Source organism: Hyperoodon ampullatus, assembly GCF_949752795.1.
Source record: "Hyperoodon ampullatus genome assembly, chromosome: 15".
Classification (NCBI taxonomy): Eukaryota; Metazoa; Chordata; class Mammalia; order Artiodactyla; family Ziphiidae; genus Hyperoodon; species Hyperoodon ampullatus.
In genome coordinates, this window is record NC_136928.1 from 30,195,754 (window position 1) to 30,220,248 (window position 24,495).

Consider the following 24,495-nt stretch of genomic DNA (forward strand, 5'->3'; position numbering starts at 1 on the left):
CGCCACTGGAGTTCAAGGCAGGGAGGGTTCAAGGTGTAGGAGAGACCAGGGCACGCTCCTCAGAGAAGAGAGGACAGGAGCATAGCCTTGAAGTTGAGACAGAACTCGAGACAGCATTCAGATGGGGCAAAGGAGGAGAGTGTGGTTTCTTCCGATCACAAATAAGGGTGGTCTCTTCCAACTACAAATAAGGCTGATTAAGAGAAGGGCTGTTGGGGCCTCCCTGGTGGCGCAGTGGTTGGGAGTCCGCCTGCCGGTGCAGGGGATGCGGGTTCGTGCCCCGGTCTGGGAGGATCCCATATGCCGCGGAGCGGCTGGGCCCGTGAGCCGTGGCTGCTGGGCCTGCGCATCCGGAGCCTGTGCTCCGCAACGGGAGAGGCCGCAGCGGTGAGAGGCCCGCGTACCACAAAAAAAAAAAAAAAAAAAAAAAAAGAGAAGGGCTGTTGCTGAAACGGGTCTTCCCCGCTGCTAGCCCTGGAAAGAGAGTTGGTTCAGTAAAGTCAGGTACTTTCCAGGACTACAGGAATGTGATGCAGATTTTGATTTGAAGAAAACCCTTAGCAGCTCCTTGTGGACTCTTGGAAGAGTAGATGGGAGGGAAGCAGGGAAGTTGGGCTTTGCCTTTTGTCAAAGCTTCACCAGGGCTGGAAGGGAGAAATTTCTTTCACCTTCCCATGAGTGGAGGGGAGAAATCAGCACAGGACATGGTTTTCATAAATAAAATAAATATATATACACCATGGAATAGATTCATTCCTCAGTTTCAGTGATCTTAAAGCTTCCTTGACAACAGGATGTTTGTGCCAAAACTTACAAGAAATCCTTGCAAATATAGTCGTGTTTGCTCAATACTTGTTTATTGTTGATCAAACATGTAGAAAGCTCTAGGCGCTGACTCACCCTCGCATTAATAGGAAGCCCTACGCAGGCTTAAATATTTAGTCTAGGGAAATGCTCCTAGATGGAGATAGCTTGGTGCCAGTGACTGGGTTCTCCTTCTCAGAGAGAGTGTGCCTGGTTCCAGGTACCGCCCTTGATTGCACAAGAAGTGGGGACAGCTGGGAGGAGTTGGCATCATGGTAACCAGGCCAAGTGTTGGGATTCAAAGCTGCAGACCCATTTCAGTGTTATCCAAACCCAGCTTTCATGTAGGTTCCCATTTCACTGCCTGCAGCACTTTTGAAAAGGCAAACAAAGACCCAGGAGCCTCGCTGGACCTTTGCTTCATATTTTCACTTGAGGGCTGGCGCTACATTCACCAGTTGTGGTCAATGGAAATTCCCCGAGGAAGCCACAATAAGAAAAGGCAAAGGAATAGTTTCTTCCTCTACAGTTTTACTGGCTTAAAGGGCTCCAATCTTCCAACCATCCAAATTGTGTCTTATTTTATCAACCGAATTCTGCAAAAACAAGAAGGAATTCTGTCCTCCGAGGTAGAGTCCTGAGCAAGTGTGGAAGGGAAGACACTCCTTTCAGCCTGTGTCAAGTTGCCAGCTTCTCATGATGATGGAATTTCAACCATTGAGCAGAAACTGAGATTTTTCAGAGGCACTCTCCACCTAATAGTAAACAGCAAAGAGCTCTCCTGCCCACCCATGGTGCACTCAGATCAGAGAACTCACCTGGGTTCTGGTCTTGCCTTTGCTATAACTGTGTGAACTGTGTCAAGTCATTTCATGTTTTTGGTCTTCAGGGTCCCGTTCTCTGAAATGAAGCTGCTTCCTGGCCTACCCACATCATTCACTAGAGCACTGTTGTCACCTTGTCATGGACCTTAGAGACAGAGCTGAGTCTATTCTTGGTCACTGCCCACTGCTGTGCAGTCTTGGACAAGTTAGCTAATCTCTCTGTCCTTAGAGTATCTGCTTCTCTAGAAGGAGTAATAATATCTACATTAAATGGTGGTGGTGAGAATTTGATGAGATGACTATGTACAGTGATTTTCACAGGGTCTAGAACCTAAGAATTCACTAAATGATGACTTTTCTTATTTTTACCTTCCTAAGGAAATAGAGGTGGGAGAAAGCCTGGGCTCTGGAGTCATGGAACTGGGTTCCAACCCTGATCTCCCCATTAGAGCTGTGTGCTCTTGTGCAGGGTATCTGAGCCTCAGTTTCTTCATCTGTAAAATGGGAATATTTCCCTTCTAGGGCTGTTGTGATTTTTAAATAGGATAATATTAAATGGGAAAAAGGAACAATGTTTGGCCCCCAAATAAGTTATCTACAGGCATTGATTTCTTTCTGCCTTTTTCCTATGTCCCACTGATGGGAGATGAAAATGGAAAACAAGTGAGGGCACTTTGAAAAATAACATGTTATGCAAATCTGAAACATAAGTACTTCCTCCTTAAAGCAGAGAGGATTTAGGAACAGTAAAAAGACCAAAACACAGGAATCAGATTGAGGAAGCAGAGAATCCACAGAGTTGATGTATCCATGCCTTGAATAATCAGCTTCTGATAATCCAGTGGTGATTTTCCACTTCTTCAGACATTCACAGCCCAGTATTGTGGAAACAGCAGGCTCTCTGGACCCAGACTTCCCTCCTCCACCATTATGAGTGGGCAGACTTGTGGCAGTTTATCTAACTGCCTGCACCTCAGTTTCCTCACCTGTAAAATGGGGACAATAAGTCCCTCTTCAGAGAGTGGTTGTGGAAATGCTTAACAGAGGAGCTGGTAGAAAGAAGATGCTCAATAAATCATAGTAATGTTTCTTCTTCTTCACAGGCCTCATGACTACTTGTCCTGGGTGTTTATTTATTCATTATCCAAAGGGGAGCTGGATAAAGCACCATGATCTCTAGATTCCCTGAGAGTCTTGATTGCAAGCATGATTGTTCCATTGTAAGACTTTGTATCTGGCTATGTTTGCCTACTGCCCTTACAGTAAAATAGCATAGTTTTCAAGGCTCCACATGATTTAGCCATTGCTTGCTGCTTCCTTCATCTTCTGTCATTTTCCATCCAAGCCCTACTCTTTCATTCTGTTATATACCATCTTAGGGTTCTGGTCTGACAAGAATGTTGTATCCATGCTCTTTCGGTGAACAACTCTATTTCACCTTCAGCTTATCTCTGCACAGGAGCCTGAGTTCTTTACCAATCACTTTACTCTTAATCTCAGTCATATGTTACTTCTCATATACCATGTGTCACATGGTATCACATAATTATACATATTTATTTATTGACTTGTTTTTATATGTCCCTCCCACCAGACTATAAGCTCCACCAGGATAGGGTGTCTACCTGCTTACTTATAACCAAATGGTCGGAGTCTACCATAAAAGGTTTTCAATGAGTATTAGAGGAATGAATAAATATTAGCCCCTGCATCTTTTTTTTTTTGCGGTACACGGGCCTCTCACTGTTGTGGCCTCTCCCGTTGTGGAGCACAGGCTCCGGACGCGCAGGCTCAGTGGCCATGGATCACAGGCCTAGCCACTCCGTGGCATGTGGGATCTTCCTGGACCGGGGCACAAACCCGTGTCCCCTGCATTGGCAGGCGGACTCTCAACCACTGCACCACCAGGGAAGCCCTAGCCCCTGCATCTTGATTGGGGATTTAAAAATAAGGTCACTATTAAGAAGTACAACTACCATGTATAAAATAAATAAGCTACAAGGATATATTGTACAGCACAGGAAATATAGCAAATAATTTATAACCTTAAATGGAGTATAATCTATAAAAATATTGAATCATTATGCTGTACAGCTGGAACTAATATTGCAGATCAACTACACCTCAATAAAAAAAGAAGGTCACCATGGGTCTAAAACTTCATGAACTATTTGAGATTTTGAAAGCTGCTCTGCACTCCTATTTTGGATAATTAAGCCCAGTCCTACTTTATTATGAGAAAATAACCAGCCACAAAACAACGTCCATGGGAAAAAGCTGGAAGAGATGCTTTAGATGGTGGTGGTGGGGGGTCGGGGAGGCGGGAGGAAACAAGAGCTTTCTTTTCAGTATCCAGAAGGAGAAATGAACCTACTTCTTAAAATTAGTTAACCAACTTTCAGGCCATAATTATTTCTGTCTGAGTTGAGAAAGACGAGTTGTGCTGTGCTTGTCCCTGTTTTTCTGTCCAGGCAAATGAATTAACAACTGCAATAAACATGGGTTTCAAGTATTGGAAGGATGGAAACCACTAGCATAACTCCCAGATAAAAGCTCACAAGAATGTTATCATTCGGCTAAAAGTTTGGAGTCTCAAATTATTTTTTCCCCCTTTTGGAAGACTGTTTCACTAAAATTTCTTAAACATCTTTGGGGTGATTTCCATTGGGGGTAGGGAGAGTTTTACAAACATCTGGGCCCATGTTAAGCTTGGGTGAGTGGCTAAGGTTGAAATATTCAAGGACAACAGCAATTTATGCAGATAAAAATACTCAAATTATTTGGATAGGAACCAACTGTTGAATGATGTGGCACATGGCTCATAAGAACCTTTGAACAGGTAAGAGTTGTCCCTGTTCAAACCCAGCCATCTGAAGAAAGGACTTCTGCAGTAGCCTCATGCCTGGGTTCCTGCCTCGGGGCCTCCCCAGTCTCCTTTCTATATATAGGGACACTGCCATCAGATTCTCTTCTTAAATATTACTTGTTAGATGTTCAAAATGTTTCAGTGATTACACTAAGTTGGAGTCAAAATTCCTTCAAGGCTCCCATCAATCTGCTTCTAACCCAATGTCTCGACTTATTTTCCATTACTCCTGACTCCTTTATCCAAACTCTCCCACTAGACAGATAGGTATTATTACTGTCTTAAAAATATGCTTGCTCTTTTCCAGTCTTTGCGCTGAGGTCATGCCATCTCTTCTCTGGTGTTACCCAACACCCATCCTCTACCCTAGTTTCTCATGAAGGCTCCGGTCCAGAACAGTCCACCTCTGAGCTGCCACAGGATTCATGATCAGGCCCAAATCCTGCTGTTAACTGTCTATCTAAATCACTATTTGGGTGTTGTTTTACCTGGTTATGACATTTCTTGTCACTTATACTGTCAGGTATACCACACTGACCCCAGAACTTGTTTACAGTAGGGGTCCCTCACCTGGGGATCCATAATTGGCACTGATAACTTCTCTATCCTTTCAATAATTTTCACTTTCTGGTTAAGGTGGTTTAAGTGTGTTTCTGTCCCTTGCAAACACATCTTAAAGAAGATGACTGTCATATGGACATATTTAGGATAGGAACTCCCAACTTGGGGTGGAATTATTTTTCACAGTTCTGAAAATGTAAGGTCACATATATCACTATTGTGAAAGTACAACACCTGGGGCACTGATTAAAACGTGCAGATTGAAAAGATGCAGTTTCATAGGCTCCATCACATACTGACTGTGATAGAAGCTCCTGGGGATAGGGCCTGGGAATGGGTACTGCAAACAAGATTCCCCAGGTGATTTTTATGTATATTCAAGAAAATTTAGAGGGTGAGGAGGAAGCTGACACCAAGGTTTCTCATATGATGATGAAGGGACATGGAAGAGGAAATAATTCATATGTCTTGAGGACTGATTATGTGCCTGGAAAAATATTAGGTATTTTCACTAGTGTTATTATCTCTTGTAATCCTCAAACAAGCCTACGACATGTGTCTTATCATTAATCCCTTATACAAATATGGAACTAAGCGAAATACCTCATCTAAGGATCTATAAATGGTAAGCTGTTGGGTCAGCCTTTCAACTCTGGGCTGACCAGCTCCAAAGTTCCTACTTCTCACTCTGCTTTCCACTCTGCTGGGGTTCTAAGCAAACCTTGGAGGGAGGAAGAGGGAGCATGAAGCACATCCAGGTTGGAGGTTTCCTAGGTCAGTCTGTGGAAGTTGGGCAGATCCCAAGCTCCTGATGGGTAAACCTGGCTTAAGACGCCATTGACATCTTAAGAGGACAGTGATCCTCTGAGCTCTGAATCTGCATCCTGGACCTCAAGTCTGAAGCCTCATGAGCTCCAACTGGAGAAACCACTGTCTGTCTGCCTGGTCCCCAAACCTAAAGATGGAGGCTTCAGCAACCCTGGACTTTATTACAGGAGCAGCACACACACAGGTTTTTTGGCTGAGGCTTCAAAGACTAGCATCCTCCAATATTCCAGCTGGACCAAGGGCCTAGCCTGGGGATGGATGGTAGAAAAGAGAGGTCCAGGAAGCCAGGTCCTGTTCACTGATAGGAAAGGGATGATAAAAAACCAGGATGGGATGAAAAAGAGGGCTGGTGACGGTGCAAACTCTGGGGAACATTGAAACCCTCATATTTTACAATGAGGGTGAAATATCACTCAGCCATGAAAAAGAATTAAAAAATGCCAACTGCAGCAACATGGATGGACTTAGAGATGATGATACTAAGCGAAGTAAGCCAGACAAAGGCAAATATCATATGATACCGCTTAAATGTGGAATCTAAAAAAATGATATAAATGAACTTATTTACAGAACAGAAATAGACCCACAGACATAGAAAACAAACTTCTGGTTGCCAAAGGGGAAAGCAGGGGAAGGTATAAATTAGGAGTTTGGGATTAACATATGCACACTACTATATATAAAATAGATAACCAACAAGGACCTACTGTATAGCACAGGGAACTATACTCAATACCTTATAATAACCTACAAGGGAAAAGAATCTGAGAATCTGAAAAAGAATATGTGTGTGTGTGTGTGTGTGTGTGTGTGTGTGCATGTATGTGTGTAACTGAATCACTTTGCTGTACACCTGAAAGTAACACAACATTGTAAATCAACTATTAAAAAAAACCCACCAAAAAACAAATGGGCCACAAAAAAGAAAAAAGAAAAAAAAAGAATCTATGTTGTGACTCCAGGTAAGTTCCATTCATTAAATGAATAAAAGTTTAATATAAAAAAAGAAACATTCATATTTGGGGATTATAGATCTAAAGCAGTGGTTCCATTAAAATCACCTGGGAAGATCTTAAAAATCCTGTTCAGATAATCATCAATGGGCAGCCAAGATAGAAAACCACTGGTTGAAAGTGCCTCTGATGGCCAAGTGATATAGGCGGAGCCTGCAATGTTCAGAAAGCAGCTTGAGTTCAGACACGGTTGGGAAAGCTGAGGTCGGTCAAGTGCACAGCATCAGCTGCAGTCCTTCCAGTATGAGAACTGCCTGAAGTTTGGCTCGCTGCCAGAGCAAGTTTCCTTTCCATTTTTAATGTTCCATTGTAGGGTAAAGAACTGGCACAGGAGAATGAGAAAAGGAACACGTGTGAACGGCAGGATGGAGACGTGGAACACGACAGATATAAAGATATACAAGGAAATGTAGAAGAACACCAGCCTTAGTGAGATGGAATTGGGGTATCTACAGCAGGTCAGGGGGCAGGAAGTGCTCGGGGATCCATTCTCAGAGGAAGTTCTCTACTCACTGAGTGGATGATGCCTTGCAGGGCCTGGAAGCCATCATTTACCGGAAACACGTGATCCTTACTGTCGGCGATCCGGGCCAGCTGAGGACACAGCAAACACACAAGGAGATGTGTCAGGCTTGGACGTGGAGAACTGAGGAAAGCCACTGGGTCCAGGGGCCTCCATCTCCTTTTAAAACCCATAGGAACTTGAGGGCTTGCCTGGGCTCAGGGACCTCACTGAGAAGCCCTCTGTCATAATGAGATTACCAGGGGATTTACTCTGGAGCGGGTCCGGAGGGTTGGTTCCAGCTTTTACATTTGTTTTAATACTTGTCTCCTTGGGACCAGCGGTAAGATTGCCCAGCTAGATGAACATTTGGCCTGGGTTGATGTATTTATGGATTTGGGGGCAGGCCATTGGCTTATTTTTCTCCCATTCAACCACATTTCTGTTGGCAACTATATTTGAATCAAACAGACTCAAGTTTCCTTTCAAAGCAACTTTAAAAATAAATTCAAGCTTTGGTGTTGAGCGAGCCCAATGAATGGGGACCCTTATCTTTCACCCAAACTGCTCATTGAGGAAAGGACCCTTGCGATTGGTTTGGTTGCTCCTGCTTTATGGAGCGGAGGACTGGAGAAAGGAGAAACTGATCTGTGGAGACTTTCTACTCCCAAACTCTGTCTAGTGCTGTGATTGCCACAGTCAGTCAGTACCAGGATTTTTACTGATTGTAAAAGTAATACACAATCATTGGGAAATTTCAAAAAACCAGGAGTGTTAAAAGAAAAAGAAAAAAGTTATTAATAATTCATCTGTCTGTCCATCCATCCATCCATCATCTTTCTATTACTGTTAATTTGATATAGTTTTTCAGACTTTTCCTATATAAATATACACATTTTACTTTAAAAAGTAGACTCATACTATTCCCATACTGTTTTGTAACCCTATTTTATTCATTTAACAACATATCCTGAACTTTGTCAATGTTATTAGAACAAAAAAAACTATGAAGTACATTGAAGAACATCTATTTAGGTTGCTAACACATTTTTACAATTTGCTTATTGTGAACACTTGGACATACTTTTTTGCCCACTGGCCAATTATTTCCATTTTGGGGGGTATTGAAATGCATTGCACCTTTAATGAGAAAAAAGGGATGTTTGCCATTTAAATAAGAAAATCAGATTTATCAAATTAAATTTAAAAAAAAAAACACGTTTTCCAAGTTAATTTCGATCTACTTTGACCTCCTGGCAATTTAACATGTACTAAGAAAGTCAACCAAAAAAGATGCTGCCTGGATGGTCTGCATTGAAGACCCTCAAGCACATTAGCAAATAAGTTCACATCCCTCACACATCCAATAATTCCCTCCCTGCTTAGCATTTCTGGAAAAATCATCCACCTAATGGGTATTTATGTTGCTGATGCACCCTCTGCACCGACTGCATGTTTTCTATCATTCACAAGCTGAGTATGCTCCCAAACCTGAGGAAATCCATGCTCATACCTGTGTTTCATTGAAATCCTTCACACCCACACAGTAAACGATTGCACCAAGATCTCGGGATCTGTTAGCCTGGGCCAATGAAAGAAAAGACATTTAGAGAGAGAAGCAGTGGCAAATGTACTCCTTTTGGATCACCCAGCCTAACTGCAGTGATCAGGTATTTATTGAGCACCTACTATATGCCAGGTACCACAAGGGAGAGGGCAATCCCTGTCCCCAAAGAGCCAATTCTCCAGTGAACATCACATTCTAATGCAATATGGTGGATGTGAGGGGAGTGATTAGTCTAATGGGAAGTGTTGAGGAAGATCCACAGAAGTAGAGTCTTGATGAGAAGCTTTGAATGACGAGGGGAGGAAAAGGATACCATAGGCTAAGATAAGTCATATTAAATATTCTGGGGAAATGATTATCTTTTCTATTCCTCTGATGGATTTTTATTGACATACATTCTTCCTTTGTAATGGCAGCATGCTCTATCGGAAAGGATGTGACCTTTGGAATCCAACATACCTGGGTTTGACACTTGGCTTTGCTCTGTAAAGTGCTTTGGAGATTAAATGAGAAAATAAATGCAGAGCTCCTCACATGAGGCATAGAACAATGCAGATACTCATCAATGTCAGCACCTTCATGAATATGGCCTTTTTGATTCCCAAAGAAGACACTGGGTCAATGGTATGGGATTTAAGGTCCATATTTGAGTGGGTGAACCCACAACTTTATCTACAAGTAAGTATTGAGAGGGCAACCTAATGAATAATATCCAGATTTTGGCTTGATTTTAATATCTGATTTATTACAGGCTCTTCCAGGTTCTTCGTTTCAGAAGAGAAAACAAAAATTGGAAATCCTTGGTATATACAGTAGAAACAATAAATCATTGATAGTAAACATACAGTAGGTGCTCAATATATGCATATTGATTTGAATTGCATCCGTTTTTCCCCTCTCTTAGTACTCAAACCCACTTGTGACTGACACTGAATTTTAGAAGGGGCAGAAACATACACCTTTTTTCCTTCATGTTAGAAATATTTCTTGCTGCTTTCAGGCTAAAATAAACTTTTAGGTACAGTCTAGCCCCAGCCTTCTCTGCAACGACTTCTATGGCTTTTCTCCTCTAGTTGGGCTTTGTACAGAATCATCAAAAATGGAAGGCTCATTTTCTTTATATATCTTGAGCTTTATGTTTCTTTTTCAGACACCTTCATCCTATTGGCATTGGCACTGCAAATATTTTTCCAAGTTTGTGTGTGCCATACCTAAAATTCTTTTCTACTAACTTCTACTTTAAACCTCTGACACCTATCATTTATTTTATATTCAGTTATTTCCTTATTAGGGTTTTTACTTTAGTTGACAGTTGTTTAGCATCCAAATAAGCCATTTTGCATTCCCATTATACAGTTAGTTTCAACTGTAGAGTACAGAAATATATTATTTCCTGGATGCTCAGGGAGCCTCTGTCATATTTACTTGTGGGTTTCCCCCTTGTAAATTTTGTACAAGTTAGTGTAGGGTGTCAGTAATGCATTTATCTACTTAATTCCCTCATGCCCTTTGCCAACAGAGGCTTCAAAAAGCTGAACAGTATTACACAGTAAAGCCCATAAAGGCAGCAACAGTGTCTTACTCACCAGTGTGTTTCTAGTGTCTAGCAAAGTGCCCGTACAGGCCAAGCTCTCAGTTAGCACTGAATGAATGAATGAATGCATATCAATTTCTTGCTTACGGAGGAAGCTGAACTTAAATTAAATAGTAGTCAAGACCTTGAGATAAGTGTAATTCTCTGATTGATTCCTCCTCCAGAGGCTGGCATCTCCCTCCATCACTGCCTATCTTTTTCCTTATTGTGTTTCTTTCTAACTTGGCCTGAATGAGCCTTTGTCACTAATGAGGCTTCAGTACATTCCTATGGTGAACTGGTTTCCTGGGGCCACATATACATGTAGCTCAAATGTGAAATTTGAAAGAAAAGGATTTCCTAAATATAAACATCACTTTTCAACTCTTAGATAAACCTCTTTTTCTGAATCTCTTTATAAAATGAAAGCTTCATGTAGAGAGGATTCCTTCACTTGCTTTAAGGAGTGCTTTGGAAGGGCATAAAGAAAAGGAAAAAAGAAATACTGAAGGAGAGATTACAGTTTACTTTTCCCCAATTAATGTTCAGCTTTGGTTCTTAGAGGAAGAATTTCAGTGATTAATACATTTTGACAAAATTGGCTTTCACATATTTCAAGTAATTCTTTTCCCTCCTGGTTTTAGTAAAAATGAAGGAAAAACAGAACCAATGGCTTTGTTGAAAAGTTATATATGGTATTTCAACACCGCTTTCGAGAAAGGCACGGCACATATATTCTGTCCCTTAAAACACAGAGTAATATGCAAATCTGTGGGAAAGGGAAAAATACCTACCAGGTGTGAGACATGAAGATTCACTTTAAAAATAAGTTATTGTTATTATCTTTCACATATGGGACACTATTTTATCCAGGGACTTTGCAAAGAACACTTAACAGTTTGCCTGAGTGGAAAGACTGCAGCCCATTTCAGAAGGAAGAAGCACCGTTTCCATGTCAGGCATAGGCCGGGCCGTGGCTTACCTCCCTCTCTGAATAGAAGAAGAGGTCCTCATGCAGTTCCCCATCCGTCAGAGCGATGATGACGCTGGCTGTCCTGTATCCTGCTCAGACAATACAGACCCACTCAGTTCATCCCGCTGCACCAAGGGAAACTCCCTCTCAGCCCTGGGAGTCTGTCTCTGCACAGCTCCACCACCCAAAGTCAGTATTGTGAGAATCAGCAACTTTTCCGTGGGGACTGGAAGTAGCTCTGGCACGAAGAAGAATGTGGGACAGACTCTAAGGGGGAATATGTTTTGTTTCTGGGTTTCCAAGTCTTATCTTTAAAAAAAGACCAAACCTGGTGAAATGGTTGCTGAACTGATAGCTGGGAGTAGCTACAGTGAATCAAACATGACTATTTCCTAGCAACGGTCCACATGACTCTCGCCAAGGCCCGAGGGCAAACTCGACCACCTGAGCCTTTCAGGGGTCCTTCTCACATGCTGTCCTTGGCCACATATGCAACATCCCTTGAAGAGTTTGGCAAAGAGTAACAGTCATCATGATTTATAAGCTGACTGGAAGTAGTACTGGAAGCATTAGTTTTGCAGTTGGCAAAACCTACTAGAATTCTTTCAGTGATTTTGAAACTTCCAGTAACATTGATGATGGTGTCTTTATAATAACAAGTGTTGCTGTTGATATTGGGTCTGACCTATTTATTGCAGTTTAGAGTGAAAGAGGATGTGGACACCTCTACAGGCCTGGGAGAAAAATCCCCACTCTAATACTGAATCTCTTTTAAGAGATTTGCTTCAGATAAAGAAATGCTACCCATGAAAGCCAGGGTAGTAATAGTAATAATAGCTAAAATAATAATAATAATAAATATTATTTCTCTGTGCTAAGCATGCCATTAAGTACATTTTATTCTTTTTTTTCCACTTAAAAGAAGGAAAGTTTAAGCCAAACTGGTATCTTAATCTAAAATCGTATCCAGTCACAGCAATGAAGAGGCTTGGAGCTCAGAGAAGGACAAGAAAATTAAATTTGACATAAAAATCCAAGACTTTACTAACCCCTCCAAGTGTTTATTAACTTAATGAATTCAACATGCAAAACTGTTCATGGGCATTACAGACTGTAGCCCATAATGAGATCTTAATTACTTTTACATAACTTTTTTTTTTGGGAATCATCAGGACAGTAGAATTTGACCTCATTTGTGCCATCTTTCTATGCATTCCTTCTCTGTGATGAAGTGTGTGTTTAAGGATTAGAGGCAATATCCTGTGTCTTTTCAAACATGAAATTACTGAGGCACTTTTTCAGAAGGAAACACAGAAAAAAGTTAAATAATTCATAATGGTAATTAGGAATATACTCTTACCTTGACTGTTTTCATAATAAATCTGCTCACTGGCCTGAAAAACACATGAAAGAGCCATTAGACATATAGCCACTGTTTGCTACTACAAATGCCATAGCGGGCAGTGATCTCTGGTGTTGGATCCACAGTCTTGGGTCAGCCTTGATTCTTTATGTAATTCACCCAGGTTTCACTCAAATATCAATGGATGATGTTCATCTGAAGTTACCCTGGATCAGTATCTTTCCTCTCATAGACAGGGACTTGTTTTGCTTAAGACTGAAGTCATTGCAATTCTGTCTCAACCTCTGAAGAAATATATAGAAAAGGTTACCTTGGGAATAGAGAGGACTTGTGTGTGGCATGATTCATGAGTGCCAGCCAAGCATTAGCTAAGAGACCCTCATCAGTGTCAGGGAAGGAGGAAGGAATTTCATTTATTCGGCCCTTTTGGATAGAGTTATCGTAGACACACTTAGGGAAAATTGTTTTCAGTCTCGCCATTGGGTGTTATTCAGTTCCTTTAATATGTGTGTCTCATCTCATCAGCCATCCCTGTGTTGATGTTTCCACATCACAATCTTCTTTTGGAGTTTAACACTCTTTTAAAATTACCCTTTCAAATCCTTCATGCATGTAAGTGTCTCCTCCTGGCAGAACCTTCTGGAGTTCTTCTAGGCCTTGACGGATCTGTTCCCTGAAATCCAAAGACAGCCTGTTAGTCTTATTACAGCATTTTCTATTTTGCTGTTGATAGTCACATGCTTTAGTCTTCTTATCTTCGTGGATAGTCTATATTGCCCAAACAGTCCCCCAAAACCCTATCAGCAGGAAAGCCTTTCTAGTAAATTATCCATTCAGGGTCGGCCACAGTGTAGAATAAGTGAGGTTTCAAGGATTGAGGGAAAGGACACTTCAGGCATCTCCATGTACAGGTGAAAATTTTCCATTCCCTGAACAGGACAAAGTTTTCATTCTACGTTGGAAACGAGTCTTAAGACTTGTCTTCTTAGGCAACTTTATATCAAGATGGAAAGGGCTCATGTGAGCCAGAAAAAGGTGGGTACTAAGAACCCAGGGCAAGGCCACCACAAGGACCACAGGCAGGAGGGGTAGGCGTCTGGCGCAAGCTGCCACCAGAAGAGTTGTGCCAGAGAAAACCATGTAGTCAGCTTTGAAAATAAAGACCCAGGCAATCTATGCTTTCTAGGACGACCAAGAGTGTTTTCTGTGGGCTGGTGGCCATGTTTTCTTACTTTGATTGCTCAAGGTGGTAGTGGGGCAGGAAGAGGAAGTGGGTTATGGTATTGGGAAAGGGTCCGATAGCAGTGGGAAGTGTGAAGGTTTGGGGACCAATTAGAATCTTTGTGAATCATTCCCTCAGAGATGTAAAATGTCCACGTTCAGGTTCCCGTCAATTAAATAGCTTCATACTGTGCTGAAAAGGGCAAGAAAGTGTACTTTCTGAAAAAGAATATGAACTTCATTCATGAATAAGCCCATAAAGCGTTTGAAATTACCCTCCTCACTCTGGGGTTTCTTTAGGGGCAGAGGGTGGAGATGCACAATTTAAATTAAGTGGGGACTACTATCAATTTTCTACATGTTAACTTCTAGACCTACAGAGTTGTGAAACTGAATGGCAATAGAAAGTCAATAAAAGGTGCAACACCCTAGGGACTTCCCTGGTGGTCCAGTGGTAAAAGAATCCGCCTTCCAATGCAGGGGACGCAGGTTCGATCCCTGGTCGGGGAACTAAGATCCCACATGCCTCAAGGCAACTAATCTCTCGCGCCACAACTACTGAGCTCATGCACCTCAACTAGAGAGCCCACGTGCCGCAAACTACGGAGCCCACACGCTCTGGAGCCCACGTGCCACAACTAGAGAGAGAAAACCTGCACGCCACAACTAGAGAGAATTCCGCATGCCTCAACAAAGATCCTGCATGCTACAACAAAGACCAGACACGGGGGGTGGGGGAGGGGGAAGCTTGGGCAAAGTGAGAGTAGCATCGACATATATACACTACCGAATGTAAAACAGTTAGCTAGTGGGAAGCAGCCGCATAGCACAGGGAGATCAGCTTGGTGCTTTGCGATGACCTAGAGAGGTCATCTAGATTGGGAGGGTGGAAGGGAGCTTCAAGAAGGAGGGGATATGGGGCTATATGTACGCATATGGCTGGTTCACTCTGTTGTACAACAGAAACTAATGCAGTATTGTGAAGCAATTATACTCCAGTACAGATCTATTACAAAATTAAAAAAAAATAAATTAAGTGGGGAAACTTCTTTTGAGCAGGGAAAGAACCTCCTGTTCACTGAGCATCCATTATATACAAGACCCTGCACAAAGATTTCTGATGTCATCCTCACAATAACCACTCAAGGTAGGTATTATTGCCCTCATAGTATAGATAAGAAAACTTGGGTTCAGAGAGGTTAGTTAAGTAGGAGGGCAGAGGCTTGAGGTCAAATCTACCTGATTCAAAAAAAATCTGCCCGGCTTTCTACTTTGCCAAGCAGCATAAGACAGTGGGCAGTTTTCAGTAAAACTTGAATTAATGAAGAGCAATGGCAATTTTTTTTTTTTTTGCGGTACACAGGCCTCTCACTGTTGTGGTCTCTCCTATTGCGGAGCACAGGCTCCGGACGTGCAGGCTCAGCGGCCATGGCTCACGGGCCCAGCCGCTCCACAGCATGTGGGATCTTCCTGGACCGGGGCACGAACCCGTGTCCCCTGCATCAGCAGGTGGATTCTCAACCACTGCGCCACCAGGGAAGCCCAGCAATGGCAATTTTTAACACCACCTGAGTACTTATACTGTGTCAAGCTCTGTTTGAGAAATACATGTAATTAATTTACTTATGCCTTATGATAGCTCTTTGAGGTAGATACTAATATTCTCTCTATTTCACAGATAAGGACTCTGTGACTCAGTTGAGTCACAGAGAGAGAGGCTAAGAAAGTTGCCCAAAGCCCCTCCACTACTAAGTGGCAGAGGTGGGATTTCAACCCAGATGCCCTACTCTGTCATTATATTAAACTGTTTCTCTCTTGAATAAATGAATGTATAAAATTTATTACTGGCTTATTCTGGTAATTACTTAAAGAGGAAGTCCAATGCAGAATTAACCTTTTGTTAAAACTGATGTAATGGGGTGGTCATGGGTGAGACTTGATTGCCAGGTTGGAGGTTTTAAAAGACAAACTGAAAAGAGTTTAGCCTGAGCCTGTCCCTGGCCCAGGCTGCTGATGCTTCTTAGGTGGAATATTTAAGACCAAGTAACTCAGAATTTGGGAAATGTACTGATTATTGTCTGCTTGTCTTATCAGTGCCCAGATATCAGACCATGTGCCCAGCTGCCCAAATCAGAAACCAGAAGCCTTCTTTGACCCCCTCTACCTTGACTCTCCTCTCTCTTGCTCCCGTACGTAATCTAACATTAGATACCATTGGTCGCACTCTAAACATACCTTGAAACTGACACTTCTTCATCTCTTCTGCCGACCTCATGGTCTGGGTGACCATCGTTTCTTACTTAGACCATTGGGAAAGTCACTGGCTGTCTTTTGACTGCCTTCTCACCCCTCCTGAATTCAATCTCCACATGGCTGCCAGAGTGTTCTTAAAATATGGATCAAAACGTGTCATTCACTCCCCTGCTCAAAACCCTTCACAGCCATTGATTACACTTGGGATAAAATCTCAGATCCTCACCATGACCTTCAAGTGCCTTCAAGGGATGGATCCTCTGCCTCCTTGACAGCCTTATCTTGCACTGTTCTGCTCCCACACCCTTCACCTGAGCCCCACTGGTCTTCCTAAGCTCCTTTCTCCAGCAGATCCTTCACACCTGCAGTCACTGCTGCCTGGGGGCTGGGGAGGCTCTTTGCCCAGCTCTTCACTGGGCTAATTCTTACCCAGACTTCAATCCCAACCTAAATATCAATTGCTCAAAGTAGCCTCATGTGACTTCCCCAATTCAAATTAGCTCCCTCAGTTAGACTTCACATGGCACCCCACAATTGTTGCTTTATAGCACTTAGGACATTTTATAACTAATAATATTTGATTATGTGATTATCTGTTCACTTTAGTTTAGTTTGTTCATTTGTTTCAGTTCTAGACTTTAAACTCCGTCAGGGCTGGGCCATGTCTGTTTTGGTCTCCACTATATCTTCTGTGTCTGCTGTAGTACCTGGGACATTATAGACATTCAACAAATATTTGCTGAAGAGGTGGGAGGAGGAAATAAGCTCCACTGGCCATGTGGACGGTGGCCAGGCAGGAGCTGACCTGGTAGTAATTGACTGTAGGGCTGTAGGACTGGGTCTATGTGGTTATAGACCATTTTCTGTGTTGTACCTCTTTACATACCCCCTCCCCCTAATTTTTTTTTTCTTTTTTTGCAGTATGCGGGCCTCTCACTGTTGTGGCCTCTCCCATTGCAGAGCACAGGCTCCGGACGCGCAGACTCAGTGGCCATGGCTCACGGGCCCAGCCGCTCCGCGGCATAGTGGGATCTTCCCGGACCGGGGCACGAACCCGTGTCCCCTGCATCGGGAGGCGGACTCTCAACCACTGCGCCACCAGGGAAGCCCCCTCCCCCCAATTTTAATAAATTCTGTTAAAAGCCATAATTTAATTTCAACTCTATCATTTGGTAATGAGAAAGAGCATACCTCTATGCATTAGAAGGAGGGTTAAAGATGACAGTGGAGTCCCCAGCTGAGGCCACCAAAGGGAGGGGGAGGGTGGCATTAGCAGTCACCTGGCAGAGGGCAACTTTGCCCTGCAGACTGGCGGTTTCATAAGGATAACAGCAAACAAGGTGGCATGAGAGTGAGGCTGGGATATGAGAGTGAGGCTGGGACAGGAAAACTGAGGTTTATTCCTGAGCATACAGAGGTGTCACCCTGAAACCCTTTGGTATAGCTGAGGGGCATTATGGCGTTGGGGGCTAATTTCTGACAATTAGTGGGGTGGAGATTGAGCATCAAAAGTAAATGTGGTCTTATCTTTGGTCATTTAAAAAATCTATTTATTTATTTATTTGCCTGCCTTGGGTCTTAGTTGAGGCACATGGGATCTTCATTGTGGCCCGTGGGCTCTAGAGTGCACGGGCTTAGTTGCCCTGCAGAATGTGGGATCTTAGTTCCTCGACCAGGGATTGAACACCCATCCCCTGCATTGGAAGGCGGATTCTTAACCACTGGACCACCAAGGAAGTCCCTTATCTTTGACTAGGTCATTGACTAGTGAGGTTTAAGACATTTTGGTAACACTAAAATTGGAATATTGTGTTAAGACTAAAACTTTAAAAAGAGGACTAAAAAAAGGCACAGTGGGGCTGTGGAAAAGGTTCCCTGGCTTCTCTGTATTTTTTCCCAGCCAAAAAAAGTCTGGGAACTGGGGTGTTTTCTCTAAGCCTATTTCCTTTCCTTTACAAGTATTTTCTTGAGCTTTCTATTTTTTGGTACCAGAACAAGCAAAGGCTGTTTTGGAAACTGTCCTTATCCTTGATAGTTTGTGTCTGGCAAGATATGATGAGCTCACTAGTCCCAAGCAGTGGTCACACTCCCCTTATACCACCCTCCTGGGTAAAAGGTCAGCTGACTTACAGTCCCACCTCCCTACTCCATGCCCCTTCTCTACGTTCCTACATCTAAGCAAACAAAACAGATGGTTTCATGGAAATTGTGGGCCCATTTTAATTCTGGGACAATAGGACTATTAATAAAGAGTATTTTTTTTAATGCTCTCTTAGAAATGAAAGAAAATTGGGAGAAAAATCTTTTAAAGGGGGCGATAAGAAGCTCTCCTCTCTGAGGACTTGGTTACTACCAAATGAAATATTATCTTCCTGGGAAATGAGAGAGTCTGGGAGTCCTATGAAAACAGGCTGCTATTAAAGAGTCGCCTCTTTTCCTTGGTGGTTTCGTGTTTCTGCCAGTGTTCCTACTTAGAAGTTAAGGGTTTTCAGGCCCTATGTCTTGTGTTCCTTTTGCAACCCCTGTGACACTTATCGATGGACATAGAGTGACTTGTTGTTGAATGAATGACTCCAGTTTGGATGCATCCATCCATAAATTCATTCATTTCCACAACTATTTATTGAGCACACACCATGCAACCAGCACTACGCTGGTTTGTAGGGGTAGGGAGCGAGGAGAATCAGTTACAGTGTTTGTAGGGCTTTCTCTTGCTCTCGGAATTTTTGTAAACTTCTTGAAGATTACTTTCTGGGATTCCAGTTGTATTGTGACATTTTAATATTTGCCGATGAAAACATTAAAGGATAAATGCACATAAGCACGTCAAGAAGCACTTCAACAACTTTTTACCCCAAGTATCCCAGTGATGCTCCTACTGCAAAATCCTCCTTGGGGTTGGGCAACATCTACCACATTTTCAGTCTATAAAAACAACCTCCACCACCCCCCAAAACCCAACATCAGCTCTGCATTGTCCACTTGTCTCCTAGTAAAACAGCCTTTGTGGAATTGACTTTTCTCAAATGTCCTGGAGTTTTTGGCTTCGGAGCCTCAACTATACAGTAAACACACATCACTGTTAACCACTAATGCTACAGTCACAATATTTCCAGATGTCTCAGGGCTCCAGGGTTGACTACAAAAAACATGAAGTAAACAGAACAGAGTAGCAAAGATTAATTAAAGACATTTTTGCTGTTACTTTGGAGTCTTGAAGTCCCACAACCAACACTGATCATTTGTTTATAATGTATAGAAATCATGTCCTCTTTGTGATTTTTACCAAAGAATAGGCCAATATGATTAATGACATCAGGATGCATGTTGAACCAAAGATTCTTTGCTATATTTTTTTAAAGTGAGGTATAAGTTCTATACAGTAACATGCACAGGTATTTATTAATTTCCATTATAATTGTTGAATTTATTTCTATTACTTTGTTCTTAATATTCCTTTATTCTCTTTTAATATCTGTAGGATCTACAGTAATATCCTCCCTTTCATTTCATTTTAGCAGTTGCTGTATGGAGAGTTATCCTTATTTTATGACAGGCTACCAAAAGTTAATATTATTCCACTTCTCATATAATGGAAAACTCCTTTAATATTATACTTCCATGTAATTCCCTCTCACCCTTTGTTGTCACATATTCTACTCCTGTATACGTAATTCACTCCAAAATACAGTGTTAATTGTTTCTGTCTTAAATAATCGTCTTTTTATGAAATTAAGAAAATAGTTACCATTTCTGGTACTCTCTCTTTTTATGTAGCTTTAGTTTACACCTGGTATCATTTTTTCTCTGCTTAAAGAATTCTTTTAGCATTTATTTATTTATTTTGTAGTGCAGATTTGCTGGTGATGATCCTCTTAACTTTTTTTTCTTTCTAGAAATGTCTTAATTTCACCTTCAATTTTAAGGATATTTTCACTGGATACAGAGTTCAAAATCGACTTTTCTTCCCTTTTATCTCTTTAAAGCGATTGATCCTTTGTCTTCAGGATTGCATGTGTTTTTTTTTTCCGGTGAAAAGTAAGTGATTTTCATTGTTGTTTCTCTGTAATATGTCTTTTCCCTCCCCCTTGGACTGCTTTTAAGATTCCTACCTTATTCTGGCTTTCAAGAATTCAGCTGTGATGTGCTTAGGTTATTATTATTATTATTTTTTTTTGTATTTGTCCCATTTGGGGTTCTTTCAGCTTTTTGAATCCATGTGTGGAACATCATGTTTGGTATTCTAATTACACATGTATTAGATCACTTGATATTACCCCATAAATAATAGTATCTGGTTCATCACCACCCCCATCTTTTCCCTTTCTCTCTTTCAGTTTAAATAATTTCTATTAATGTGTTTTTAAGTTCATTAATCCATTTTCTGCAGAAAAAATTTTCAGTCCACAGTTTTCACTCGGTTTTCTTTTTTTTCCCCCGATATCCCACGTTTTCCTCCATTATATTCACCTTTTCCTGTAAATTCTTTATATGTTTATAATAGTTGTTTAAAAATCCCTGTCTACTAATTCCAATAATTGAGTCATTTGTGGTTTGCTTCCATTACTGTGTTTTTTTCTTGATTATGGATTACATTTTCCTACTTCTTCCCATGTCTCACAATCTTTTAACTTGTATTTCACACATTATATATTTTTTAAAAAGCAGTGGAAACTTAGGTATAACATTGATTTGTTTTGTTGACTCATTGCAGAGTGTAAGCCTTTTATCTTTGTAAGCTGGGGTGGGAAGCTGAATATTTAGATTCTCCCTTGAGTTAGGTTGATTTTGGGTTGGAACACAGCTTTAATTACAGTGTATTCCCTAGAGTGTTATTGGCCGAAGTCCCAGCCTTCTGCCTTGCCCCGCCTTTGTGATCTTTCCTGTATTTGAGGTGGGAGGGAGTTAGGCACAGCTTCAGATAATTTCGCTTAACCTTAGGACTCCAGAATCCAAGTACCACAAGTATCCATGGGATTAAGTGATTTCTCTCTGCTTTTCAACAAGTCCTCCACTGCTGCTTTCTTGGAAAAATGCAGAGGTGTGGATGAGAGGGAAGAATTATTAGGCTAAGAAATTTCTTTTTTCATTGGGGCTCTTTCAGATAATCCACACACATTGTTGTCTAAGGCTCAGTTGACTTTTCCTCATGCCTGAAAAGTCTCTGTCCATGGCTGGCCTACATTTCCAATTTCCCTAGCCAGATCAGGCATCCACCTCCAAGTATGGAAGTTTCTGTAGATCTCTGCTCAGCTCTATAGGGCTTGTTTCTCTCTAATTCAGTTCATCAGTTCTTCCTGTGTGTCTGCTAGCCCCAGAAGACATGTGAATTTTATTTTGTCTGGACTTTTCTGGTTGACCATGAAAATGAAGGTTTTTCATATGCCTCTACATCCTAACTAGAAGCAGACATACTGAAAAAGCTTTTTCTAAATATCTGTGACTACACATTTGTTTCAAGTCAGGAAGAAAAATACTGGAGATGATTACCAGCATATAAATATACTCTAGTATCTTTCATCTTAACAAAATAAATATTCTGTGACCCCACATCTCCCTCTAGCTATTGACCAATTCAATGCATTTCTCTTCAAAACACAACTTCTTGAAAGAGTACTCACTTCCTAATTTTTCCTGGTAAAGATTTCAAATGTGAAGTGATCTTTGACTACACATCTGTTCATAGCGGATGAGCGAGACTAAGACTTGTTGGAAGCTCTGTGTGCATGGTGGGGTATGCCAGTTGGTGGATGATCAGTTTTTGTCAACAGTTTTTGATTTTTTCATTGAGGACCCTCAAATATCAATGTTTGAGCATTTTTCCCCCTCTGACATACTTATTTCTACAGAGAAGTAGTTTTCAAACTCTTTCCTTTGTGTTAGTTCTGGAATTGACAAAGGGGAGGGTTGGAAGTAGCAACATTTGTTATGCAAGTCTCCAGAATCTCCCATGCCTGGTGTCCATCCAGGAAACCATTCTTATTTAATTTTGCCAGAGAACATACTTCTCTTTTCTGGTGGAGCTTGAAAAGGGGTAATTTTCAAATTGTAGTGGAGGAGAGTAGTTCTGAAGGTTGAAAAGATCCTTAGGTAAACTTTTAAACATAGTCCAGTCTTCACCCCATAACCCTTCCTTGCCTTCTGCAATATCTGACAGCTCCAGGTTTTGAGCTTTCCAAGATTCTGCAAGGCTACAAGGCCAGTTCCTCTCAGTATCTCTTCTTCAGGATTACATCTGACTGCTTACATCACTTGCCACTCCTTGTATTCTTTCTGTCCTCATCTATGGTGTTCCTATGGTTAAATATTTCTTAATTTCTTCAAATTTGTGGTTTTGTTTTAACTTCTCCTGATTTTGGGTGCTTTTTGCAAGCAAAAGGGCTAAAAATGTCATTACCCCTCAACTGAAAATTGAAAGCCCTCACCTTTTAACCTATTTTGCAGTGACTTTTGTCACAACAGTTCTGCTGAAATGGGCTTTGTGAAGGTCCCCAATGATCTCCACATTCCCAATCCAATGGTCACTTCTCTGGCTTCCTCTTACTCACCCTCTTACAGCATCAGACACAGTTAATCTCCCTCTCAATTTAAAATGCTTTCTTCTCTTGACCCCCATCACAGCATCCTCTCTCCATCTCCCTCATCAGTTCTTCTTTCTCGTATTTCTGTGTAGGCTTTTCCTTCTTCTAGAACTCTAAAGATTGGAGTGCCCCAGAATCCAGATTCCCTTATTCTTACACCTACACTGTCTTACAAGGCAATCTCATTCTTCCCATGACTTCAGTGCCATTCACAAGAGCGTGGATTTTGGAGGAAGATAGACTTGGGATTGAATCATAGTTCTGCCACTTCCGACACAGGTCAATCTTTGATTTCTCAAATGTAAAGTGAAGCTGTGGAACTACAAGATCTACCAGCTTCCTTCCAGCTCAGAGTCCTGCATCTGATTTTACATGGGGACCAATCGTTGAAACAGGAACAGAACCTGGGAATTTGCTGGGAACTGGAGAGGCCACATTTGGCAGACAGCAGTAGTCCACAATGTGGCACAGGGTCAAGTGCAGACCAGTAACCAAAGTTCCCTAAGAGGAGCCCATCAAGGAATTTCTAAATTCCCAAGCTGTCCTAAACTGGCATAAAGGACAGGAACAATGGATTAATCACAGGGCAATGTGATGAATTTGTCCAAACAAACTCTTCTGTGCACAACTCTATTTTGGTTGGTTACTCATTTGTGCAGTGGTTTTCACCATGCAGTTTCCTAGGGCAGCACTTGGCTTTTGAAACAAATCCCTGTAAGACCTTTCCCATCACTAACACTTTTCCCTAGTTGAGTCATACTTTGCAGGAGATGGGAATGGTGGAAAGAAAGTAGGCTCCATAGTCAGGGTTGCGCAAATATGTATCTTTTTCCCATGAGAACCTTTAGGTCCATGTTCCTCTTAGTTCACTAGGGACTAGGTCTCACCTGGTGCTGGTGGCATCTAAAATGGTCAGGGTGATATACTTGAGCTTAGTACTGCTGACCACAAGGAGTGTTTGGAAGGGCATAGGATAGAGTGGCACTCTACCAATCCTGTGCAACAGAGAATGAGTCCAGGGTCACCTTCTCAGATGGAAGCTGAAGCAGACAGCCCTAGGGTAGATGATAGACAAGAGTCTGCTATTTTGGTCAGGCTGGAGAAGGTTACACTTCTCTACAAAGATAGGACTTCCTTATCACACTTTGGAGCAATATTGGGCTGGAGGTGGGGGTAGGTAGGAGTATACTAGGTCCACACCAGATAATCCAACCCACAAGTCAAATGTGTGCACATCTATTTAAGAAAAGTTGGGGGATCATACAAGATGTTGGTAGGATTTGAGTAAATGAAAATTCTTATAAATCGCTAAGTGGATTGTAAATGGGTGCAGCCCCTTTGGAGAACAATTAAATCATGCCTGGTTAAGTTACTTATTCACATACCAAAGACCTAGCAATTCAATCCCTAGTTATATATCACTATAGAAGAGAAATCTTGCTTCCCACCTGTCTGGGAGACAGGTACAAGAATGTTCATTGCAACTTTGTTTATAACAGCAAAAAGTTAGAAACTAACTGTCCATTAATAAGAGAATAGATTAGTACATGGTGGTACATTATTACA

The 24,495-nt window shown here is 41.7% G+C and overlaps 1 protein-coding gene across 1 annotated transcript in view; it reads right to left on the reverse strand.

The window, feature by feature from the left end:
- Window positions 1–24,495, reverse strand: part of ANTXR1 (ANTXR cell adhesion molecule 1) — a gene marked incomplete at its 3' end in the record, with an annotated part of 253,466 nt that overhangs the window by 174,116 nt on the left and 54,855 nt on the right. The window contains exons 4-8 of the mRNA XM_079720921.1: window positions 13,466–13,547; window positions 12,872–12,905; window positions 11,521–11,600; window positions 8,912–8,980; window positions 7,410–7,490 (exon numbers count right to left, since the gene is read on the reverse strand). Coding sequence (XP_079577047.1) covers window positions 7,410–7,490; window positions 8,912–8,980; window positions 11,521–11,600; window positions 12,872–12,905; window positions 13,466–13,547 — 346 coding nt within the window. The remainder of the gene's footprint in view (window positions 1–7,409; window positions 7,491–8,911; window positions 8,981–11,520; window positions 11,601–12,871; window positions 12,906–13,465; window positions 13,548–24,495) is intronic.